Raw genomic sequence first — 20,003 nt, 5'->3', positions numbered from 1 at the left:
AAGAAAAGAGCGACTTAATATAAGCGCGCTAAGATATATTATATAACGTAGTTACGTAATTATTAAAACGTTAAGAGTTACGTAATTCGAATTTTAATAAAATCTATTAATATTTCTTTTAATTTATAGAGCGTAATTTAGACTTCTTAATAAGATAAGAATTATAAAATTAAATCTTACGAGTAAAGGCCTATAAATTAAATTTATAATTATTTTTTTAATTAGAACTATCGAGTAAATAGATAAGCGATCTTTAATAAGCGAATTTTAGTAAGCGATATTTGAATTCCTTACGCTTTAATAATTATAAGATTAAATTTTAAAGTTCTTATTTTATCTAAAAGCCTATATTTTATTCTATAATTTAAAAAAAAAATCTTAAAATTTTAATAGAAAATAAAAAAGTTATTCTAAAATTAAATAATATATATTTATTTTTTAATCAGGGCTGTCCGGCTGTCGAGCGAACTTTGATAAGCGATATTTGATAAGCGATATTTAAAGATAGATATTTGAATTCCTTACGCTTTAATAATTATAAGACTAAATTTAATTTTTTTCTCTTTCTAAAAGCTCACATTTCGTTCTATAATTTAAAGAAAAGAATCTTAAAATTTTAATAGAAAATAAGAAAAAATAAATTATAACATTTTTTTAATTAGGGCTGTCGAGAAATTGATAAGCGAACTTTTAATAGAGAATTTAAATTCTTACCTATAAAATCTATAAGACTAAATAGTAATTCTTTTTTATCTAAAAGCCCACATTTCGTCTATAATTTAAAAAAAAAAAATTTTAATAGAAAACAAAAAAGTTATTTCTAAAATCAAATAATATATACCTATTTTTTAATTAGGGCTGTCCGGCTGTCCGATTTGGGAGCGACCTGATGAGCGATATTTGAATTCCTACCCTTTAATAATTATAAGACTAAATTTATAATTCTTAAAAATTCAAAAGCATAAACACGTTCCAAAATTAAAAAAATCTCAAAATTTCAATAGAAAATAAAAAGTTATTCTATATTTAATAATATATACTATTTTTTAATAAAACAACGGCATCTTTTAGTGATTACGAGGACGTTAATTTATTTACCCGCGGTAACTTAGCCGATCTAATTAAAAAGCGTAGACCTAACTCGAATTTATAATTGGCTATATATATAAATTTAAGATTTTCTAAGCTTAGCTCTATCTTATTCTTTTATATATACTAATAATTCTAAAAAAATTATAGATTAAAATATTTTTACTCTTCGAGAGTTAAATCTAATCTTAAAATTAAGATAGATCTTAAATTAAATACTTTTTATGAATTTAACATATAGATATTTAGACTTATAATGAAAGGTAATATTACTCTAATATTCCGTTTTCTCACCTTTCGCTTATTGGTTTTCCTTTCCTATAATGGCGTAGAATAGAGGTGCGTCCCTCTGCAACTGAACATCTCTTTTGTCGCTGCTTTCAGATAAAATCTACAATTGACAACCATCCATGAAACGTCCAAACACATAAACCACGGCTACGCCCTCAGTAACTTTTGTGAACGTATGCTTCTTTGTTTTTGCATCATTCGTCTAGCCGCACATAGTTGGCGGGAAAAAGACCCTGCTGACCTCCATACTCGCCAGACCACCAGTCTTCGTCTGGAAATTCCTGCCCGTCGTCATTAGCGTTGGAAGAATTCTCTTCGGGGGTTTATTACTTACTACTCCCGTAATGTTCGCATTTTCGGGGAAACTCAGCTCATTTCCCTCCGCAGCCTCATACTCATATAGCGCCGTAGCCGTAGCTCCCTGACTGGCTTCAGCAGCACCAGCGATATGTTGCTGAGGTTCAGGCTCAGCTTCGGCTTGATGACTTGCCTGTCCACCACCAGCCCCCTCGCCCTCCTCGCCCTCCATGAGCTCTACGTAATTGCTAGGGAAAAGCCCAGTCTCACCACGTGGACTCTGGCCCATCCACCAATCGTCATCTACCATCTCAATGTTGGTGACATACTCGCCTTCTTTTAATTCCAGTTCATTGTCCTCGGCCTTCTCGTAGTCATACTGCACCAGCGCACGCTTTCCACTTTCGTGAGCCCCGGATTGTGCGGATTCAATTGCTTCTCCGCCAAAGGACGCCGCAGCGGCAGCTTCGCCCGCACCGCGAGCAGGATCGTGTCCAAATGGCTCCTCAGTGAGGTCTTCTTCTAGCGGAATGGCCTGAGCGAGGGAGCGTGCAGGCATTGATGGTGGAGGTGAGAATTGCTCATCCCGTGCGTCTTCGACCTGCTGCTCATTATGACCTCGGCTCACAGGCATCGCAACTCGGATAGGAGATCTCGTATCCATGCCAGGCGGCGTGGGTGGAGTAGGGCTTCTTGGAGGCTGCGCAGGCGGTGTCGGCATTCGTGGTGCTACTTCGTCCTCATCATCTTCTTGATGAGTGGGTCGAGTTGGGAGTCCTGAGATTGGGATTCCACGGCCCGCGTTGGGCTTACTGGACGTATCTAGGGGTGGTGGACTGGGAGATGAGACCTCCGAGCGTATGTTCGAAGCCCCCATTGGAGGTGCACCATCAAAGCGATCTCGGATGGCTCCAATACCGCCGGTTAGAGAGCTTGGGGCTTTTTCCTGACTGTCTTCTTCCTGTCCTGTCCCTTGCTGACCCAAGCTACCCGAAGATTGTCCGGTTCTAGTAGTCTGCACAGGAGCCCAGCTCTTCCCGCCGTACCCACTCTTCCATTCGCCAGAATTTTGGTTCGCAATATGTGATGGAGACCCTCCAATACCGGACGGAAGATTGTCACTTGTGCCGCTCAAGCCTCGTTCGCGAGCCTTATTTTCCGCCCATAATTGGGCTGGCGTCTTCCCCCCTTGGTCAGCGAAGGTCCTACCGACACCGACGGGCGGGGCAGCAGGGGTAGACTTGGACTCCAAGCCGAAACCGCCAGGAGTCGGAGCCTTGGTTCCTGCGACTGAACTAGGACCAGACCCGAAGCGATTGGCAACCTTTGGCTTAGGGAGAGATGTGAGACGCTCAGAAGTCGAGAAGGGCGCCGATCGATCTGCAAGAGATTTTTGTTCTTCGCCTTGTTCGCTACTCCGAACGGACGTTCCTGGGGCCGCAGGGGACATGCTGCTGGAAGGCGATGTGGCGCCCTCTGCAGGTTTTTGTGCTCGAGCTCTGATGGCGGCAATGTCGACTTTCCCTACCGGCTCGTAGGACCCTTTGACTACGTTTGGTCTGTCATCATGAGAATTGCCTTTCTCTTGCGCCTGCCTCCGTAAGGCAGCGATATCCACCTTTCCCACTGGCTGGTATCCACCCCTGACCACGTCGCTGTCTGTGGGCGTATTGTCGTTATTGTCAGTGCCATTGAAGCGAGAAGGTTCTTGATTTTGTGAACTCAGATCGCGCATATTCACTTTGGTGGGCTGATACGAAGACTGCACTTTCTCAAGCTGCGTCCGAGTAACTGGTGGCGCGTCTTGACCCCAACCATCTTCGTCAACGTTTGTGTCTTTTGGCACACTAGAGCGTATCCGCGATCCAGTCAGAGGATTGAAGCCGCCACCACCTCCACCACTGCTGCGCGTAGGTGTAAAAGCCGGTTTCGAGGAGATAGGAGGGGGAGGGCCACTGCTGCTTGGGACAGGTCCACCGCCAGAGTACTTTGAGCCTGATGCGTCAGAAACTTTTTGAACGATAGATTCGGGCGATAGGTCGCGATCTGAGCGAGCAGTCACTTGGACGTGGTAACCCTTTCTCACATCAGCTCTTGCTGCAGGGTCCGCTATGACCATTACCCACATGTAGTACTTTCGATACAGCGGTCAAATGACTGGTGAAATAGCCCTTGGTCCGCTCAGGCACACCTTCACCACACCAACCAATGAGGACGGATTTTGGCAGCTTTGTATTGTGGTCTTGGACTTTAGCGTAGGCAAATTGAACCCTGCCATCGGAGAATTCATCTATCAGATCAACCAGCTCACCCTCTGCTGCCGCGTTAGCTTCTGCGGCTACGGCATTCACGAAGACAGTACCCACCGCCAGTACTCTGTACTTTCAATACACTTTCCTTCCCGCCAGCGTCTTGCTGAAAGGCATTGGCTAGAGGAGCAGAGACAGAGTACACGGCCCACTGGCCATAGGTTGGAGACTTGGAGGCAGTACCAGACGGGGGAGGTGTATTGACGATGGACTGATAACTCTTGGTTATGGATGGACCATTCGTGGATAGATTCAAGGTTGCCATAATGATGGTCTAGCTGTGTGGGATAGATGTATCGTTCAAGGAAATCTGCGAACTACCTAAGACAGTGTCATGAAGGATTCGTGGCAGCCATCTGTCAAACGGTCGTTGTAGGGTCAAACATAAACGTAGGACTTTAAGTTGATTTGAGGCAGCACTTGCACTTTGCAATTGAGTAAAGTAATATAACGTCTTGGGTAAAATATACGTCCCGTAACCGCGTGTACTCTAAATTAAAGTATTACAGGCTTACAGCTTGCCGGCTACCCGTACAGTAATAATTCGTAGGCGCTTTAGAGTAGTTCGTCATGCCGACAAAACAATAGCCTCTGTACTTAGGGCCCCTTCTGCAACCACATATTTTGGAAATAACCCCTACATATTTCCACTAATTTTCAGCTTAGCGTTAAATATATATAGAATATCGTTCTATAATTATATTTCTATATATTTTCGCTTATTAAGCGAAAATAGACTTAAAAATATCTAAAAATAATTCTTAAAGGTTATTTTTAGCTAAAATAAGGCTAAGAACGCTAAGAATAGTAGATATCTATAATCGATATATATATATTATTCTCTTTTTCTTAAGAATATTAAGTATAGATAACTTAGACTATAAAGAAGTAGTTTTAAAAGTTATTCTTACTATCTCTTAATACTATTCTTTTTATTTTAATAAATAAAAATAAAGAGCGTTTATTCTTTCTAATTATATCTATATAAAAGAGCTTCTTATTAATTATTCTATTATAATATAAAGCGTCTTTTATATACTATTATATATCTTAAATTAATTAAAGAGCTAATTATTTAATTATACTTAGTTAGTTTTATCTAAGATTATTAATATAATAAAAAACTCGCTATATTTATATTTTTTATAAATTATAATCTTAATAATAATAGAATTAGTAATAATTAATTTTAATATTCTATTAATATTATTATTATAGTAAGCTATCGTAATTATATAAATATATAATTTTATCTATCTTTATATCTACTAAGAAGGTATCTTAATAAAAATCTTAACTTAGTATTATAAGTACCTTAGTTACTTCTTAATAGAAGAATAATTATCTTTATTATATATTACTCTTATATTTATATTTTTATAAATTTATTAAGCGAGTAATAAATATATCTAGAAAATCTATATAGTCGATAGCTTAATAGACTAATATCTTATTTAATAAACTTAAAATAGCTAATTAAAATATTTCTAAGACTATTATTTTAAATAGAGATTATAAATTTCTTTTAAAATTATAGTAAATACTATTTTAACGCCTCGACGTTTCTTTACTTTATTCTATTATTTATTAATATATATAAAAGAATAAGATAGAGCTAAGCTTAAAAATCTTAAATTTATATATATAATTAATTATTAATTCGAGGTTATTACGTCTTTTAGCTAGACTAACTAAGTTAGCTCGCTAGCCCTCTTAAGCTTTCTTATTAAAAATTTATATATAGAAGTTTTATACTCTAAAATAACTAGCTCTCTATAAATATTATTTCTTTATAATTTCGTAAATTATAGAGCTTAGTATACGCTTTCTAACGCTATAAAAATAATAAAGTTTAATCTACTATTAATAAATTAAATTAATATTTAAATATCGTAGTTATATTAAACGCGTTCGAGATTAATTAATAATTCTTTTATCTATTTTATTATATTTCTTCTATAATTTCACTAATCTATTAATTATGAATTTTTTTAAATCTCTTACTAACGCTTTTACTACTAGTAATTAAGACCGTAAGCGAGCTTAATAACTATCTATTACTACTTATAAACGCGTTAAAAGACTCTTAAAAAGAGCCCGAACGGATTTATAGCTATTATTCTCCTCTATATACTACTCGATTAATCGCTTAATTAATACTATCTATTCTATTAGCTTAATAATTTACTTAATTAAATCGTTAGTTAGTTACTTAATTATTTACTTAATTAATTACTTAGCTAGTAACTTAATCTAATACTCTATAAGAGAAGAAGTAAGAGAAGAAATTATAATAGATAAATGCGGAGAATATTACGGAGAATACTATAGAGAATATTACGAAGAAACTAAGTGATAATAAGATTATTATTATTAAGAACACGACTTAGCTCTTTAAGATCTCATATTATATACTCTCTACGATTTCATATTAAATTATTACTTAATAAGCGAAGAATATTACTATAACTTAGTTTATTATTTTTATTATATTAATATAATATTAATATATATAATAGAATAAAATAAAGCTAAGTTATAAAATCTTAAATTTATATATATAGCTAATTATAAATTTAAAGTTGATTAGGCAACCACACCGGGGGCGGGAAAAACCCAACCCCCCAACGGTGTGCTCGAAGACCTTGCACCGATACAAAAACAACATAAAAGATTATTATTATTAAGATAACTACTCTTAAGACCATATTATATCACAACTAAATATTACTTAATAAGCGAAGAATATTACTATAACTTAGTTTATTATTTTTATTATATTAATATAATATTAATATATATAATAGAATAAGATAGAGCTAAGTTAAAAACTTAAATTTATATATATAACTAATTATAAATTTAAAGTTATTACCTCTTTAATTAGATTAACTAAATTAGCTCGCTAGCTCTCTTAAGCTCTCTTATTAAAAATTTATATATAGAAATTTTATACTCTAAAATAACTAGCTCTCTATAAATATTATTATTTTATAATTTTATAAGTTATAAAGCTTAGTTTACGCTTTCTAATAATATTAAAAATTTCGAAGTTTAATCTACTATTAATAAATTAAATAAATATTTAAATATAATAATTATATTAAACGCGTTTGAGATTAAATAATAATTCTTTTATCTATTTATTTATATAATTATTATTCTTTTATTACTCTATTAATTCTATTAATTCTATTAATATAAATATAATTATTCTCGATATCCCTCGCGGAAACGTTACTAAACGCTTTAGATATATATATTTCTTTTATTTATCTCTTAAAACCTCTATTAACGCGAATTCGCTATTATTAATAATCGAGGTCGTAAGCGAGCTTAATAGCTATCTACTACTACTTATAAACGCGTTAGAAAGTTCTTAAAAAGAGTCTAAACGAATTTATAGCTATTATTCTTCTCTATATACTTCTCTTAAGTTAGCGATAATATCTTTTAACTTAGCGATATTATCTCTTAAGACGTATCTTTTTTCTTAATTTATTCTTTATTACTTTATTTTAATTATATTTCTTAGTCGCTTAATTAATACTATCTATCTTTATTAATTTAATAATTTACTTAATTAGTTATTTAATTAGTTATTTAATTTAATACTTTATAAAAGAAGAAATAAGAGAAGAAATTATAATAGATAAATATAAAGAATATTACGAAGAAATTAAGCGGTAATAAGATTTTTAATATTAAGAATACGACTTAGCTCTCTAAGATCTTATATTATATAAAGTACTCTCTATAATTTTATATTAAATTATTACTTAGTAAATAAAGAATATTACTATAATTTAGCTTATTATCTCTACTATATTAAGAAGTAAGAGAAGAAATTATAATAAATAAATGCGGAGAATATTACGGAGAATACTATAAAGAATATTACGGAGAAATTAAGCGGTAATAAGATTATTATTATTAGAAATACGACTTAGCTCTCTAAGATCCTACGTTATATACTCTCTATAATTTTATATTAAATTATTACTTAATAAGCGAAGAATACTACTATAATTTAACTTATTATTTTTATTATATTAATATAGTATATTACTATAATAACGTTATAAGAGAAGAATCTATTATAATAATTATAGTTAATTAAATCTCTATAGAAGAAATATCGAACGATATATATTTAAATGAATTAAAACCGTTTAATATTTATAACTATTTTATTATTCGAAAGATTTTACTATAATAGAAGATATTATAAAATTTATATTACTAATTAATATATTATCTCTATTTCTTTTCGATATTTCGCTCGTAAGAGAAGAATTTACTACGACGATTATAGCTAATTAGATCTCTATAGAAGAAATATTAAACGATATATATTTAAACGAATTAAAATCGTTCGATATCTTACTCTAATAGCTATTTTATTATTCGAAAGATTTTACTACGATAGAAGATAATATAAAATTCATATTACTAATTAATATATTATCTCTATTTCTTTTCGATATTTTAATACTTCTTATTATAAGAATATAATCTTTCTCTATTTTTTATAGATAATTATTATAAATTAATTCTTTATACTTAATATATCTTTCTAATTAAGTCTTAACGCGCTCTCTTTATATATATATATTTTATATATTATATAGATTAAATTAATTTTATAATAGTAAAAGTAGATTAAAAACGTATAGTAAGCGATTAGAGTTCGATTTAACTTAGGGCTAGGGCTAAAATTCGATTTAACTTAGAAGAATTTAACTCTATAAATTTAATTTATAGGCCTTTACTTATATTACTATAATAACGTTATAAGAGAAGAATTTACTACGACGATTATAGTTAATTAAATCTCTATAGAAGAAATATTAAACGATATATATTTAAACGAATTAAAATCGTTCGATATCTATAGCTATTTTATTATTCGAAAAATTTTACTACGATAGAAGATATTATAGAATTCATACTACTAATTAATATGTTATCTTTATTTCTTTTCGATATTTTAATACTTCTTACTATAAGAATATAACCTTTCTCTATTTTTTATAGATAATTATTACGAATTAATTCTTTATACTCGATATACCTTTCTAATTAAACCTTAGCGCGTCTCTCTTTATATATATATATCTATAGATTATATAAATTAATGAAATAGCTTTATACTATATTAATATTATATAATAATAAAAACTATTTCTTAATAATAGTTTTAATTAAAAAAAATAGTTTATGAATTTAATTTATAGATTTAAACTTATTATTTATAAATTAATAATAATAGCGAAAGAATTAATTAAATAGTGAAAATTATTATATATTTTTATATTAATATAATATTTAATAAGACTTCTTTATAACTAAGAATCTTATCTCGACTTTAGAGATTATTTAATAATTCGATACTATTAATAATTAAAAATACTTCTAATAAAGTTATTAACGACTTTATCTCGAATATATTTTTTAATCTTCTTAAATCTTTAAATATATTAAAGTTTCTTTATACTCGAAATTTAGTAAAGAATACTATTACTTTCGTTAATATAAATATTAAATATTATTATAATAGATATTATTAATTAATATTTCTTAAGATTAATAATTATATATTTCTTCGCCTTTATAAAAATTATAATATTTTTATAGATCTTAAAATTATTAAGAAATCATTTTAATAATATATCGATTCTTTTAAAATTCTTAGTTAAGTCGATTATCTAGCGTATCGTCTCGATATTTATAAGAATTAATAAATATATCTTATATTTATTATAGCGTAACTAAAGCTTATATTATAGAATAATTTCTTTAATTATTTAAAATTAAACTACTCGCTATTAATCTTCGTCGAAGGTAATATTAAGAAATAAAAGTTTTATAAGATTAATTAACTATTTAATAAGAGAATTATAATTAAGAGTAGCGACTTTATTATAAAATATCTTATTAAATAAAAAGATTACGATCTAGTATATAATAAGTAATATAATATTAAGAATTTTAATAATATTATAAATCTCGTTAAAGAATATAAAGATGAATTAATATATATATATAATTTATATTATCCCCGCTAGAAAATATCGTAAAAATCTAAAAGTTTAATTAAGTATTTACTTTCTTATAGATATAAGATAGAGGAAATTACTAAGTATAGATTTACTTTTTTATCTTATCGACTTTCTTTAATTTCTTTAGAAAGAAGATTTCTTCGAGAATTTCTTCGAAGATTTCTTTAAGAAAGACGTTTCTTTAAGAAAGAGATATTTATTTCTTACTTGCTATTACTTTAGCGAGATCGTTATACTTTCTTTTTATCTATAAAAATATTATTACGTAAGATAAAGGGAAGGTACTTACTTTATTAAGCTTCGCTAAGCTTTATTAAGCTTACTATTATTATAAAGTAATAGATTTCTAAATAGAAAGAATAAAGTTTCTTATATACTATAAATAATCTATATATCTATTATAATACTATCTTTTTTAATTTCTTTTCTTTTATTAAAAATATAATAATAAACTAAGTACGTAGAGTTATAGATTTAATTATACGCTTTTAAACGATATAGCGTAAATAAGATTTAATAAGATATTTATAAAGATATATTAAAAACTAAGATTTTTACTTAAATTATCGAGTTTATAAGAAGAGCCTCTTCGATAAAAGCTCTTAGAGAGTTCTCGAAGAGCTCTCGAAGGGTTAGAGAGGGTTTAGAGAATCTCTCTTTAAGTATATTAAATAAATTATAATATCTTTCTCGATTTCTAGTAAAATATAATATCTCTCTCTTGATTCTAAAAATTAGATCTTTTAAAATTCCTTAAATTCTTCGAAGCTCTTTAAGAGCTCTTCGAGAGCTTATATTAAAGAAGCTATTAAAGTAAGCTCGAAATTAATTAATATATATAAAAGAATAAGATAGAGCTAAGCTTAAAAATCTTAAATTTATATATATAGTTAATTATAAATTTAGAGTTACTACGCTCTTTAATTAAATCGACTAAGTTATCGCGAATAAATAAATTAATATTTATAACTATCAAAATCTCTTACTCTATTTTTAATCATTTAATAACTTTACTATTTTCTATTAAAATTAATAATTTTTTTTCAAATTATAAATCGCAATTTACGCTTTCTAGAAATAAGAAAATTATAAAGTTTAATCTTATAGTTCTTTAAAGGGAAGAAATTCAAATATCGCTTATTAAAGATCGTCTATTAAATTTACTCGACAGCTCTAATTAAAAAAAATGATTATGAATTTAATTTATAGATATTTACTCGTTAATTAATATTAAAATAATTAAATTTCGAGCTTACTTTAATAGCTTCTTCGATAAAAACTCTTAAAGACGAAGAGCTCTTAAAGAGTCTTCGAAGAGTTTAAGAAATTTTAGAAAGTCTCTCTCTAAGAATTAAATATATTAAAAACTAGTACTCGATAAGCTTTTTACTACTAAGAAGTCTACGCTCTAGTATATATTAATTTAATAAGTTACTTTTTACATTTATATTAAATCTATTTCTATTTATATAAAATTCTTTTTCTTATATTCTATTTATTATATATTTTTAATTTATTTATATAGTAGTTATATAGCTTTAATCTTAATTATATTAAATATAATCTATTAATCTTATTATCTTATAGCTTCTTTAATAACTACATATTTTTAACTTTAATTTTTAAATAGGAGTAAGATATTATACTAAGAGAATATATAATTATATTCTATAATCGCTCGTAATACTTTTCTCGAGAATCTCTTTAAGAACTATTAAACTTTATAATATAATAGTAATAATATTATTAATTAATATTATTCGAAAGAGTATAATTAATAAAGATATATCTTCTTATTTACTTAGACGAAAAGCGTAAAATTTAAATCGCTATTATATTAAGATTTCTAATTTTTATAGATTATTTATCTAGATATCGCCTTTTCTTATAATTTAGAATTTAAATTATAGATTAAATTATAATTTAAATATTTTTAAATATTTAATTCTTAGAGCTAAAATCTTAATTATTAAAATTTAATCTTAACGTTAAGCTTATATAATTAAGAAGCTTACTTTCTTAATACTTAAAACTTAAAAATAAGAATAAATATTACGCTAAGAGGCTAGTAACTAATTAGATTATCGAATTTCATTATTTTCAATTTAAAATATATCTTATTTCTTTATTTTCGATCTAAACGCGGGTATATACGAGTATATTTAAAAGAGAAAGCTGAAAAAGAACTTTAAAATTCTCAAATCTATCTTTTTTAATTTCTTTTATTTTATTAAAAATATAATAATAAACTAAGTACGTAGAGTTATAGAATTATTTATATACTTTTAAATAATATAATATAGACGAAATTATTATAATACTAGCTTCTTCGACTATCGTATATATATCGCGTATTATTAAAGCTAGTAATTATTAGTTACTATTAGCTATCTATTTTATATATATAAATATTCGTATATTTTATAAATTAATAATTAGTCTTTTAGTCTTTTAATTAATTTCTAATATATTTAATATCTTACTTTTAATAGATTATAAGCTCGAAAGCGAATAGAGTAATATTATTCTTATACTTTCTAATATAAATATTAAACTAAGTCTTCGATAATCGTTTATAAATAGATATATCTTATAGCGATAGCCCATTTTTTTAGCTTATATCTATTAACGAGAGAGCTATTACTATTTAATCTCTATATAAAAAATATCGAATTAAAATTCTTATTTTATTCGAGATTTCGAAATAATATAAATAAAAAACTCTTATACTATACGAGAACCCGAATTAATTAAAAACTCTTATATTATTTTAAGATTTCGAAATAATACGAGTAAAACGTTAAAACTCTTATTTTATTCGAGATCTCGAAGTAATACGGGTAAAATAAATTAAAACGTTAAAATCCTTATTTCATTCGAGGTCTCGAAATAGGTATCTAAAGCCTCGGTACTCTTTCTATTTTCTCTATCGAGGTTTTTTATAGATTTAATAAGATCGAGTAAATAATTAATTTCGAATTTAAAGCGTGGATATAAAAATTAATATGAAATACGATGTACTAGGGTTTAGGGAATTAGATTCTGAGGGCTGTCGGAGAGTGTTATAATATTAGCCCCTTCGGCTATCGCATATATCGCGCGTATTATTAGGGCTAGTAATTATTAGCCACTATTAGCTATCTATTTTATATATATAAATATTCGTATATCCCATAAATCAATAATCAGTCTTTTAGTCTTTCAATCAATTTCTAACATGTCTGGTATTCTACTTTCAATAGAAATTTGATAAAGTATTCGTCTAAGTATCGAGCTTACGAGAAGAGCCTCTCCGGTAGAAGCCCTCGAAGAGTCTTCGGAGAGCCCCCGGAGGGTTAGGGGGGTTTTAGGGGATCTCCCTCATAAGTATATCAAATAAATCATAACCGATAAACGTCTCTCTCGATTCTTAGGGTTAGATTTCTTAAAATCCCTTAAATTCTTCGAAGCTCTTTAAGGGCTCTCCGAGAGCTTCTATCGAGGGGCTGTCAAAGCAAGCTCGAAATTAATCAAATATCACTAAAATAATTAAATTTCGAGCTTGCTTTAACAGCCCCTCGATAAAAGCTCTCGAAGAGCCCTTAAAGAGCCCCCGAAGGGTCCGAGGGGTTTTAGGAGGTCTCCCTAAGAATTAAATAGTCAAAAACCAGTACTCAGTAAGCTTTTCACTACTGGGAAGCCCGCGCCCCAGCACATATTATTTCCATGCACGTATTGAAGACGTAGGGCTGGTAATTGATACCGAAGGGGCCCTTAGTAGGACCAATTGCCAACAGCCACAGGCGAGCCCTCGCCGAGCTCGCCTCTCCCATTGCTACTTTAATGGCTAATGCCACCCAACCTTCCTCCCTATTTATGTCTAGCCTCAAGAATCCTGAATCGCGTTGAATAGATCCTCGTAGGAAGCCTGATCTCTAAACTATGCCAGAGCAGAGCCAACCTGCCAACCTCAATCTCACCATCATTGGCCCAGGTAGGCCAAATCGATGTCGATTGTACCATATCATGCCAACTGTCATCTCCTCGTGCTAGGACTCTGTGATACTGGAGCCGCTCGCTACCATCTAAATCTGCACACTGAAGCTCGCTCATGATCATTGAGTCTGACGATGTAGCAGGCGGAACATGGAGCTCGAGTAGGTCGATTTGTTCAACTGATATTGTTTCCCAAATTTGAAGTCAGTTGTCCCTACTATTTTGAAATGCTTCTTCTGTTCCATCCTTCTGAAATACTTGAAACTAATCTTAATGACAGTTTGATTTGCGTTGTTTGGACACTTAACGGTGGTGTGGGTGTCATCGGGTGGTTCAATGGCTGACTGGCTGCCATTACCCGTCCTATGTTGGCTGAAACAGATAGAAGTACCTTTGTACCACTCGTCATCTGAGAAGGGGGTATTGAGGTCAATGATCCGTGAGGCCAATCAAAGGGGAGGGTTCCCCAAACAGAAAGCTTCGACAATGGTAGGCATTGAGAGCGTGAGAGATAATCTCTCGGAATTTGGTGGCAAGGTCTAGTAGGAATGCGCGTTGTTGATCGTCGGTCTCTCGGGCTGGTCCCAAAAATCTAAGCTTCTGTTCACGATTCTGAGAACCTCTCCACCTCCTGTTTCACATTGGGAAATCTCAAGAGAGTGATATTGATGAGAAGCTCGCGCCGTCGATCCCCAAATGACTTTTTAGGCACTATAAGTATATAATCCTTAACTCGCTTCGCAGTGCGCACAAATGCTACGACCACTATTTCCATCGGCCTATCTTGCTACATCAATGTCCGAGTAGTATCCAGACCCAATAAACTCCACCTGACCAGTCTTTCTCTGTCCCATACAGTAATCCGAACTGAGGAGACAAAGGACCGGTCTGCGCGCAAGTTGATTGTTTGGCGGGCAGAGAATATTGCAATCACCATTGAATAACACAACCAGCCTTCATTTGGGGTATTGGCGAGGGGTTTCAGGGGACCAGACGGCGGTAGGAGACACAGGCGGGAAAGGTGAGTCCCGAAGCAGCCAGGAGCTTCAAGATGTGATTTTGCTTTCCAGTACCTAGATAGCCAAGGTCCAGACTAACTGGGACCTGGTCCCCAATATCGTGTCCCATGTTGACCAGCAGCCTTTGTATGACCACAGCTTGCGAGTAAACTGTCGATCTGGAGTGAGTTTCCGCAGTCATGGGAGAAGTCCTCTGACAATTGATACTGTTCACGCAAATGATAGTAGATTTACTCCACCTCTTCATTCTCCCACAACGTCATATGTTTACTGAAATTTGAAAGAATACCTCCAATTCCCAAACCGATGAGCCCAAACCAAGTGGGACGGGAAAATTTGCAGAGAAGCAGAACCTGCGACGAATATTGTGGACGTCCGTCCTGGCAGGCAGAAGCCCCCGTAGAGCCGCTTTGGAGCTCCTTTCTGGTCTCTGTAGTCATGGGCGATAAGGGAATCGTTCGAAGTACTCGGTGTCCATTATTACAGACCCAATGTCATGAAGAGCGAATATTTGATCAGTGATATCATCAAGCAGGCGAGGTTTGTTCTCGGCCGCAGAAGCGTGTCAAAATCCACATCTTGTTCCTCGATGCCACCAAGTCCAGGGCGATTGAGCACGGCGAGGACAGTACAGACAAGCTTCTGCAATTGAATCGATCCAGCCCTGCAGATGACAGCACCCGGAATAATCTTGCACGTAGTCAAAAAGAGGGTTTCCGATGACACTGATGACAGATTAGCGGTCTAGGAATCCTGTAAGGACTCAAGGGCTGGCTTTTTTTTGAATGCTGGCAAGTATCTTAACTGGCAAATCATGTAGAAGGCTTGAATTAATAATTGATTGAAACACCCTCGGGCAAGCAGGCTGGTGATAGATCGGTAGAAGACCAGGATCTAGGCTGTCGTGCATGTAAAGATGAAAGAATAGAGATGAGTTTTATACGAGCTCAGGGTCGGGCAAGATGTCAGAAATCGACCAGAACGGCACCAAGAGCGAACAGTCGGGGGCAAGTTCGGTCATAGATCACACATGGTTTTGGGTATCAGCTGATACCCCAAATCGACGTGAGAATGATAGGGTCTGCGCTTGAACTGGTCACCTTTCTAGACAGCTTACCTGGCCTATATCGGCTTGGCAGACATTCCAAAAAGGATCGCTCACTTTTTGCACGTCTCCAAGTTGACATTGATCCCATCAATTTGGTCTAGGCTCTATATATAATGATTGCATCAACTAGGCGTTAGTCAGCCTCCACATCGTCTAAAATTGTCCCTGATTGTTTCCAATCTGTCAGCTCAATCATCCGGGCTGTAGCCACTTCCGACTCGATACGCTACTTTCCATACAAAGTCGTCTTCCACCCCTGTTGAGCTTGCCGTATTCTAAAACACCACGCACGATCACCAATGCACACTTTCTTCTCCGATGTCCTGCTTAACCCATGGCCCTTTTCCATCTCGAAAGATTTCCTCCTGGTCCTTGGCCGGGCAGAGATCTGTCCAGTCCATCCATCCGCCTTGTTCTGCATTGTCTGTCCATGCACCGAGACTCTTTTCCCCATCCATGGTGCTGAACCATTTCCGTCCGTTAGACTTGCTGACAGCAATTGGCTTGTAGGGCTCCCTCATACGCGCATTGAGAAGTGCGCGAGCATATGGCTGGAACCACATCCGATCCCAGACTGTCTCTCTCAGAGACTTCAATCCATCTCGATGGGCATTGTGGTGGATAACCGCAGGGACGATACCGGTCCAAAGATTGGTGTATAATGGCACCTCCTTCCAGCTCATTGATTGGGTAGGTAGACGCCAGTCATCAGCTTTGTCGTTACGAATAGAGTTGAACGGGGCAGGTTCGTTCGCGACGTCGGTTTGAATGGAGGTGGCACGTGGGTCAGTAATGTTGTATTCGCTGAAGGCCTTGTCGAGGGTCTTGCTATCGCTGAAGACTAACCACTGTGAGTCGTATTCGGCGAACACTGTCGGTATTGAGAGAGCACTCTCGTAGTCAAGTCCTACACCAAATTCATAATTCGTTTCAGTGGCCGGCTTAAAAGCCTTCCGCGGGGTCTGCTCTTCTCGCTTCCGAGGTGGAAGCTTGCTGAGCCGTGCGGCTTCCCGTACATATTCCTGCTCGCCCCAGATAGTGGAGAGAACGTTCTGATCGTTTCCCTCCTGGTTAGGATTTGCTTCCGCTCTTTCCAATGCCCGTTCAAACAGGGTGCGTAGTTCATGGACTGGTCCTATCATGAAGCCAGCATTTAACCAACGTTGTCGGAACTTCAGATACGGGTTCTTCTGATCGCCAACATCTATATCCGTCTGTGGTCCATATATATATCGCGGGAGTGGTGACTCCGGAACGGCGTAGCAGCTGAGATCGCCACGCTTGCCCGGCCAGCATCTCTTCTGCGAAGAAAATATGATGGTCTGGGTGGTGGCTGACGTATCCGCAACTTCGTTACCCAATTGCCCGCGGACGCGCTCGTTGGCCACGCTGTTAATCTCATAATATCTGTCGATCATGATCTGCGGTGATAGCTGAAACCAGAGATCAAAGCCATCCACCAACAACACCATATCCTCGTCGTGATTCGAGTCTAGGGCCCTAAGGTAATCCAATGCACCACTGATCTTTGCCATCTTATCACCAGTTTTGGCCCAATTGTAAAGAGTGGGAGTTGGGTATCCGAGGATGGTGGCGCTGATGATTGTTTTGCACAGATTTACATCGCTTCTGTCTGCAGGTATAAGAATATGGAAGAAGCCAGATCTCTCGGACGTTGCGATGTCATCCGGGCTGGATGGTTTGAAATAGGCATTTTTGATAGAGTCTGAGTGAAACTGGGTATTGGTTCTAGTTAGCTGCTGATTCAAATTGGGAGACGGGGGAGGACTAAATATAGCTCGAGACATACCACAAGGGAGAAGAGAATGACGATCGTGATCAAAAGCGAGAAGAGCGTAGCGACTCGAGCTCGCCCGAAGATAGACGGTCTCTTGTCGGCCTTTTCTCTGATACCCTCATACCGATACTCGCCCCCAAAGCGAGATCGGACGGGGCTCAACCATGATCGATTGAGTATCATGATGCTTTCGCTCGTGAAGGCGCTTGGGATTGAGGAGAGATGTTCTCGTGTGATTGTTCCTGTTGGTGTAGGGAGCCAGAGGTTTTTTTGGAAGGAAGGAGCCTTGCTTGTGGTGACAGAAACGAGGGATGAGGGGAGCGCAAGTAGAGTCTAGACTGATTAGATGAAATGCAGAGGATCAAGAATCAACTTTTAGCGGGCGTACCCAAGGGGACTGTGGAGTAGACGCAGCCAATGAAACAAGTCAGATTATCTTGGCAAGCAAGAGGTTATGATTAGTGGGAAGCAAAGGAAGATAGAATCATGGATTTATGGAAGATAAGAAGAGTGCAGAAGATTCGGTACCATCGGGTTCAGAAAGATCCCAATTGGATTGGACGTCTCTTGAGAAATACGAATAGCCTTACTACTGCGGGGAGTGCATACATGATGCAGCCCCGAGAAGAAATGATCCCCAACATTTTACCTCAAGATCGTGGAAATCCGGTGAATTAAATACCACGTCCCCCGATAATCAGCGAGAGCCAATTATTAGTATGCAATCCTCTTCTCTCTTTCCAACATCTTCTTAAATCTCAAAGTAAATCTTATGTGTGCCTGGAGCCCTGGACAACTTGCATACCTAGGCGCTTACGATTGCGCTATTCCGATGGGGAAACTCCGAATGCACGTAAGCAACAAGTTTTCAAGCCAGTGATACCTACTTTAATACCTAATCGAGGATCATCTGTCAACAGTCTGAGCCGACAAGCGAGCCAAGAATATGTTTGCTTGTACTGTTCATGAGCGTGTCTGATTGGAAAAGATAAGGTTGGACACATCTGTCACCAGTACATGTGGATGATGTTGGTAAGATACTTTAGGAATATCCGAATGTTGTCGGTTGACGTCTATCTTCTGACTTCGGAGACAAACTTTGCGGCCGCCGGCCGAGCTTTAGGGGGCCTCACCCTCGGGGCACAGCTCCCCTGGTCCCTGAGGCCCGGCGGCAGTTTTAGCTTAGTCGCTGCTAAAGTAAGTAAGGTACCTATTTACCCTCTCTCTACACGTTGATAAATAATTTTGTCAAAGGTATTCGGTAAAAGCATTGAGAGCAAAAAGCGGGTCGGTCGAACTTGCATTATTTAGGTATTGTGGGTATTGTGTTAGACGCGTCTCCTGCAGAATCGAACAAAAGACACCCAAATTTCGGCCTACGGTGGACCGAGCACATGTCATTGAGTCCGCTTTTGTGAACAAAGACGGCAATGAGCTAACCCATAAGAATACTACCTATTCACGACCTGCAAGGCTAGGTGCGGCATACCTCGGGAAATTCAAACGTGCCCTCTGGCCCCCTTGCTTCATCTTCAAGAGGTCTCGGAGTATGAAAGAAATGCAGCTTTTAGTTATCATCCAATTGACTCCGTCATCGCTGAGCATCAATGCCATTTATACTGTAGGTATGTGTTTTTATAAATTGACCACAATGTTTCATTTACAAAACATGAATCAACGTGTCGCAGAAGATTGGATTAAGGTTGAAGGCTTGAGAAAGGAGGACACCTCGGACGTTTGTGGAAAGATATCAAGTGGTACTCCGTATCTATGGATCCGTGGCTGAAAAGGCTTTGGGAATAATCAAGACTCTAGCCAACTATGCCTCTTAAATTGGGGGAAGGGAATCAATCAAAGATAAATTTGGGAGGGCCGTGTCAGAATTGGTAGCACTCGCTTCTTGATATGCCGGAGAAAGACAAGAACAGTCAGGGGACATTGAAGTAACTAGCAACTGTCAAGGGAGAAGAATCTGCGAGTGTGCATGAACTTTTCTCCCAAACAAGACGTCTTGTTTCTGCTTCAAGGACATGAGCAGAGTTTTGCCAACGCTAT

The 20,003-nt window shown here is 34.7% G+C and overlaps 2 protein-coding genes across 2 annotated transcripts; both read right to left on the bottom strand.

Annotated features, from left to right (window-relative positions):
• Nucleotides 1-1,574: 1,574 nt before the first annotated feature.
• HO173_005318 (uncharacterized protein) lies at nucleotides 1,575-4,251 on the bottom strand (the record flags this gene model as incomplete). Its single annotated transcript, XM_037307236.1, has 4 exons — nucleotides 1,575-1,661; nucleotides 1,715-3,754; nucleotides 3,804-3,991; nucleotides 4,044-4,251. The coding sequence occupies 4 exons, from the start codon at nucleotides 4,249-4,251 to the stop codon at nucleotides 1,575-1,577; spliced, it is 2,523 nt and encodes an 840-aa protein (XP_037165876.1).
• Nucleotides 4,252-16,443: 12,192 nt separating this feature from the next.
• Nucleotides 16,444-18,131, bottom strand: HO173_005317 (uncharacterized protein; the record flags this gene model as incomplete). Its single annotated transcript, XM_037307235.1, has 2 exons — nucleotides 16,444-17,886; nucleotides 17,961-18,131. The coding sequence occupies 2 exons, from the start codon at nucleotides 18,129-18,131 to the stop codon at nucleotides 16,444-16,446; spliced, it is 1,614 nt and encodes a 537-aa protein (XP_037165875.1).
• Between the last annotated feature and the right edge of the window lie 1,872 nt (nucleotides 18,132-20,003).

This window comes from Letharia columbiana, assembly GCF_014066305.1.
Source record: "Letharia columbiana isolate WasteWater2 chromosome Unknown Sc0000014_s0, whole genome shotgun sequence".
In the NCBI taxonomy this organism is placed as follows: Eukaryota; Fungi; Ascomycota; class Lecanoromycetes; order Lecanorales; family Parmeliaceae; genus Letharia; species Letharia columbiana.
The sequence above is the reverse complement of the archived record's forward strand: the minus strand, read 5'-3'. Positions and strand labels throughout refer to the sequence as shown.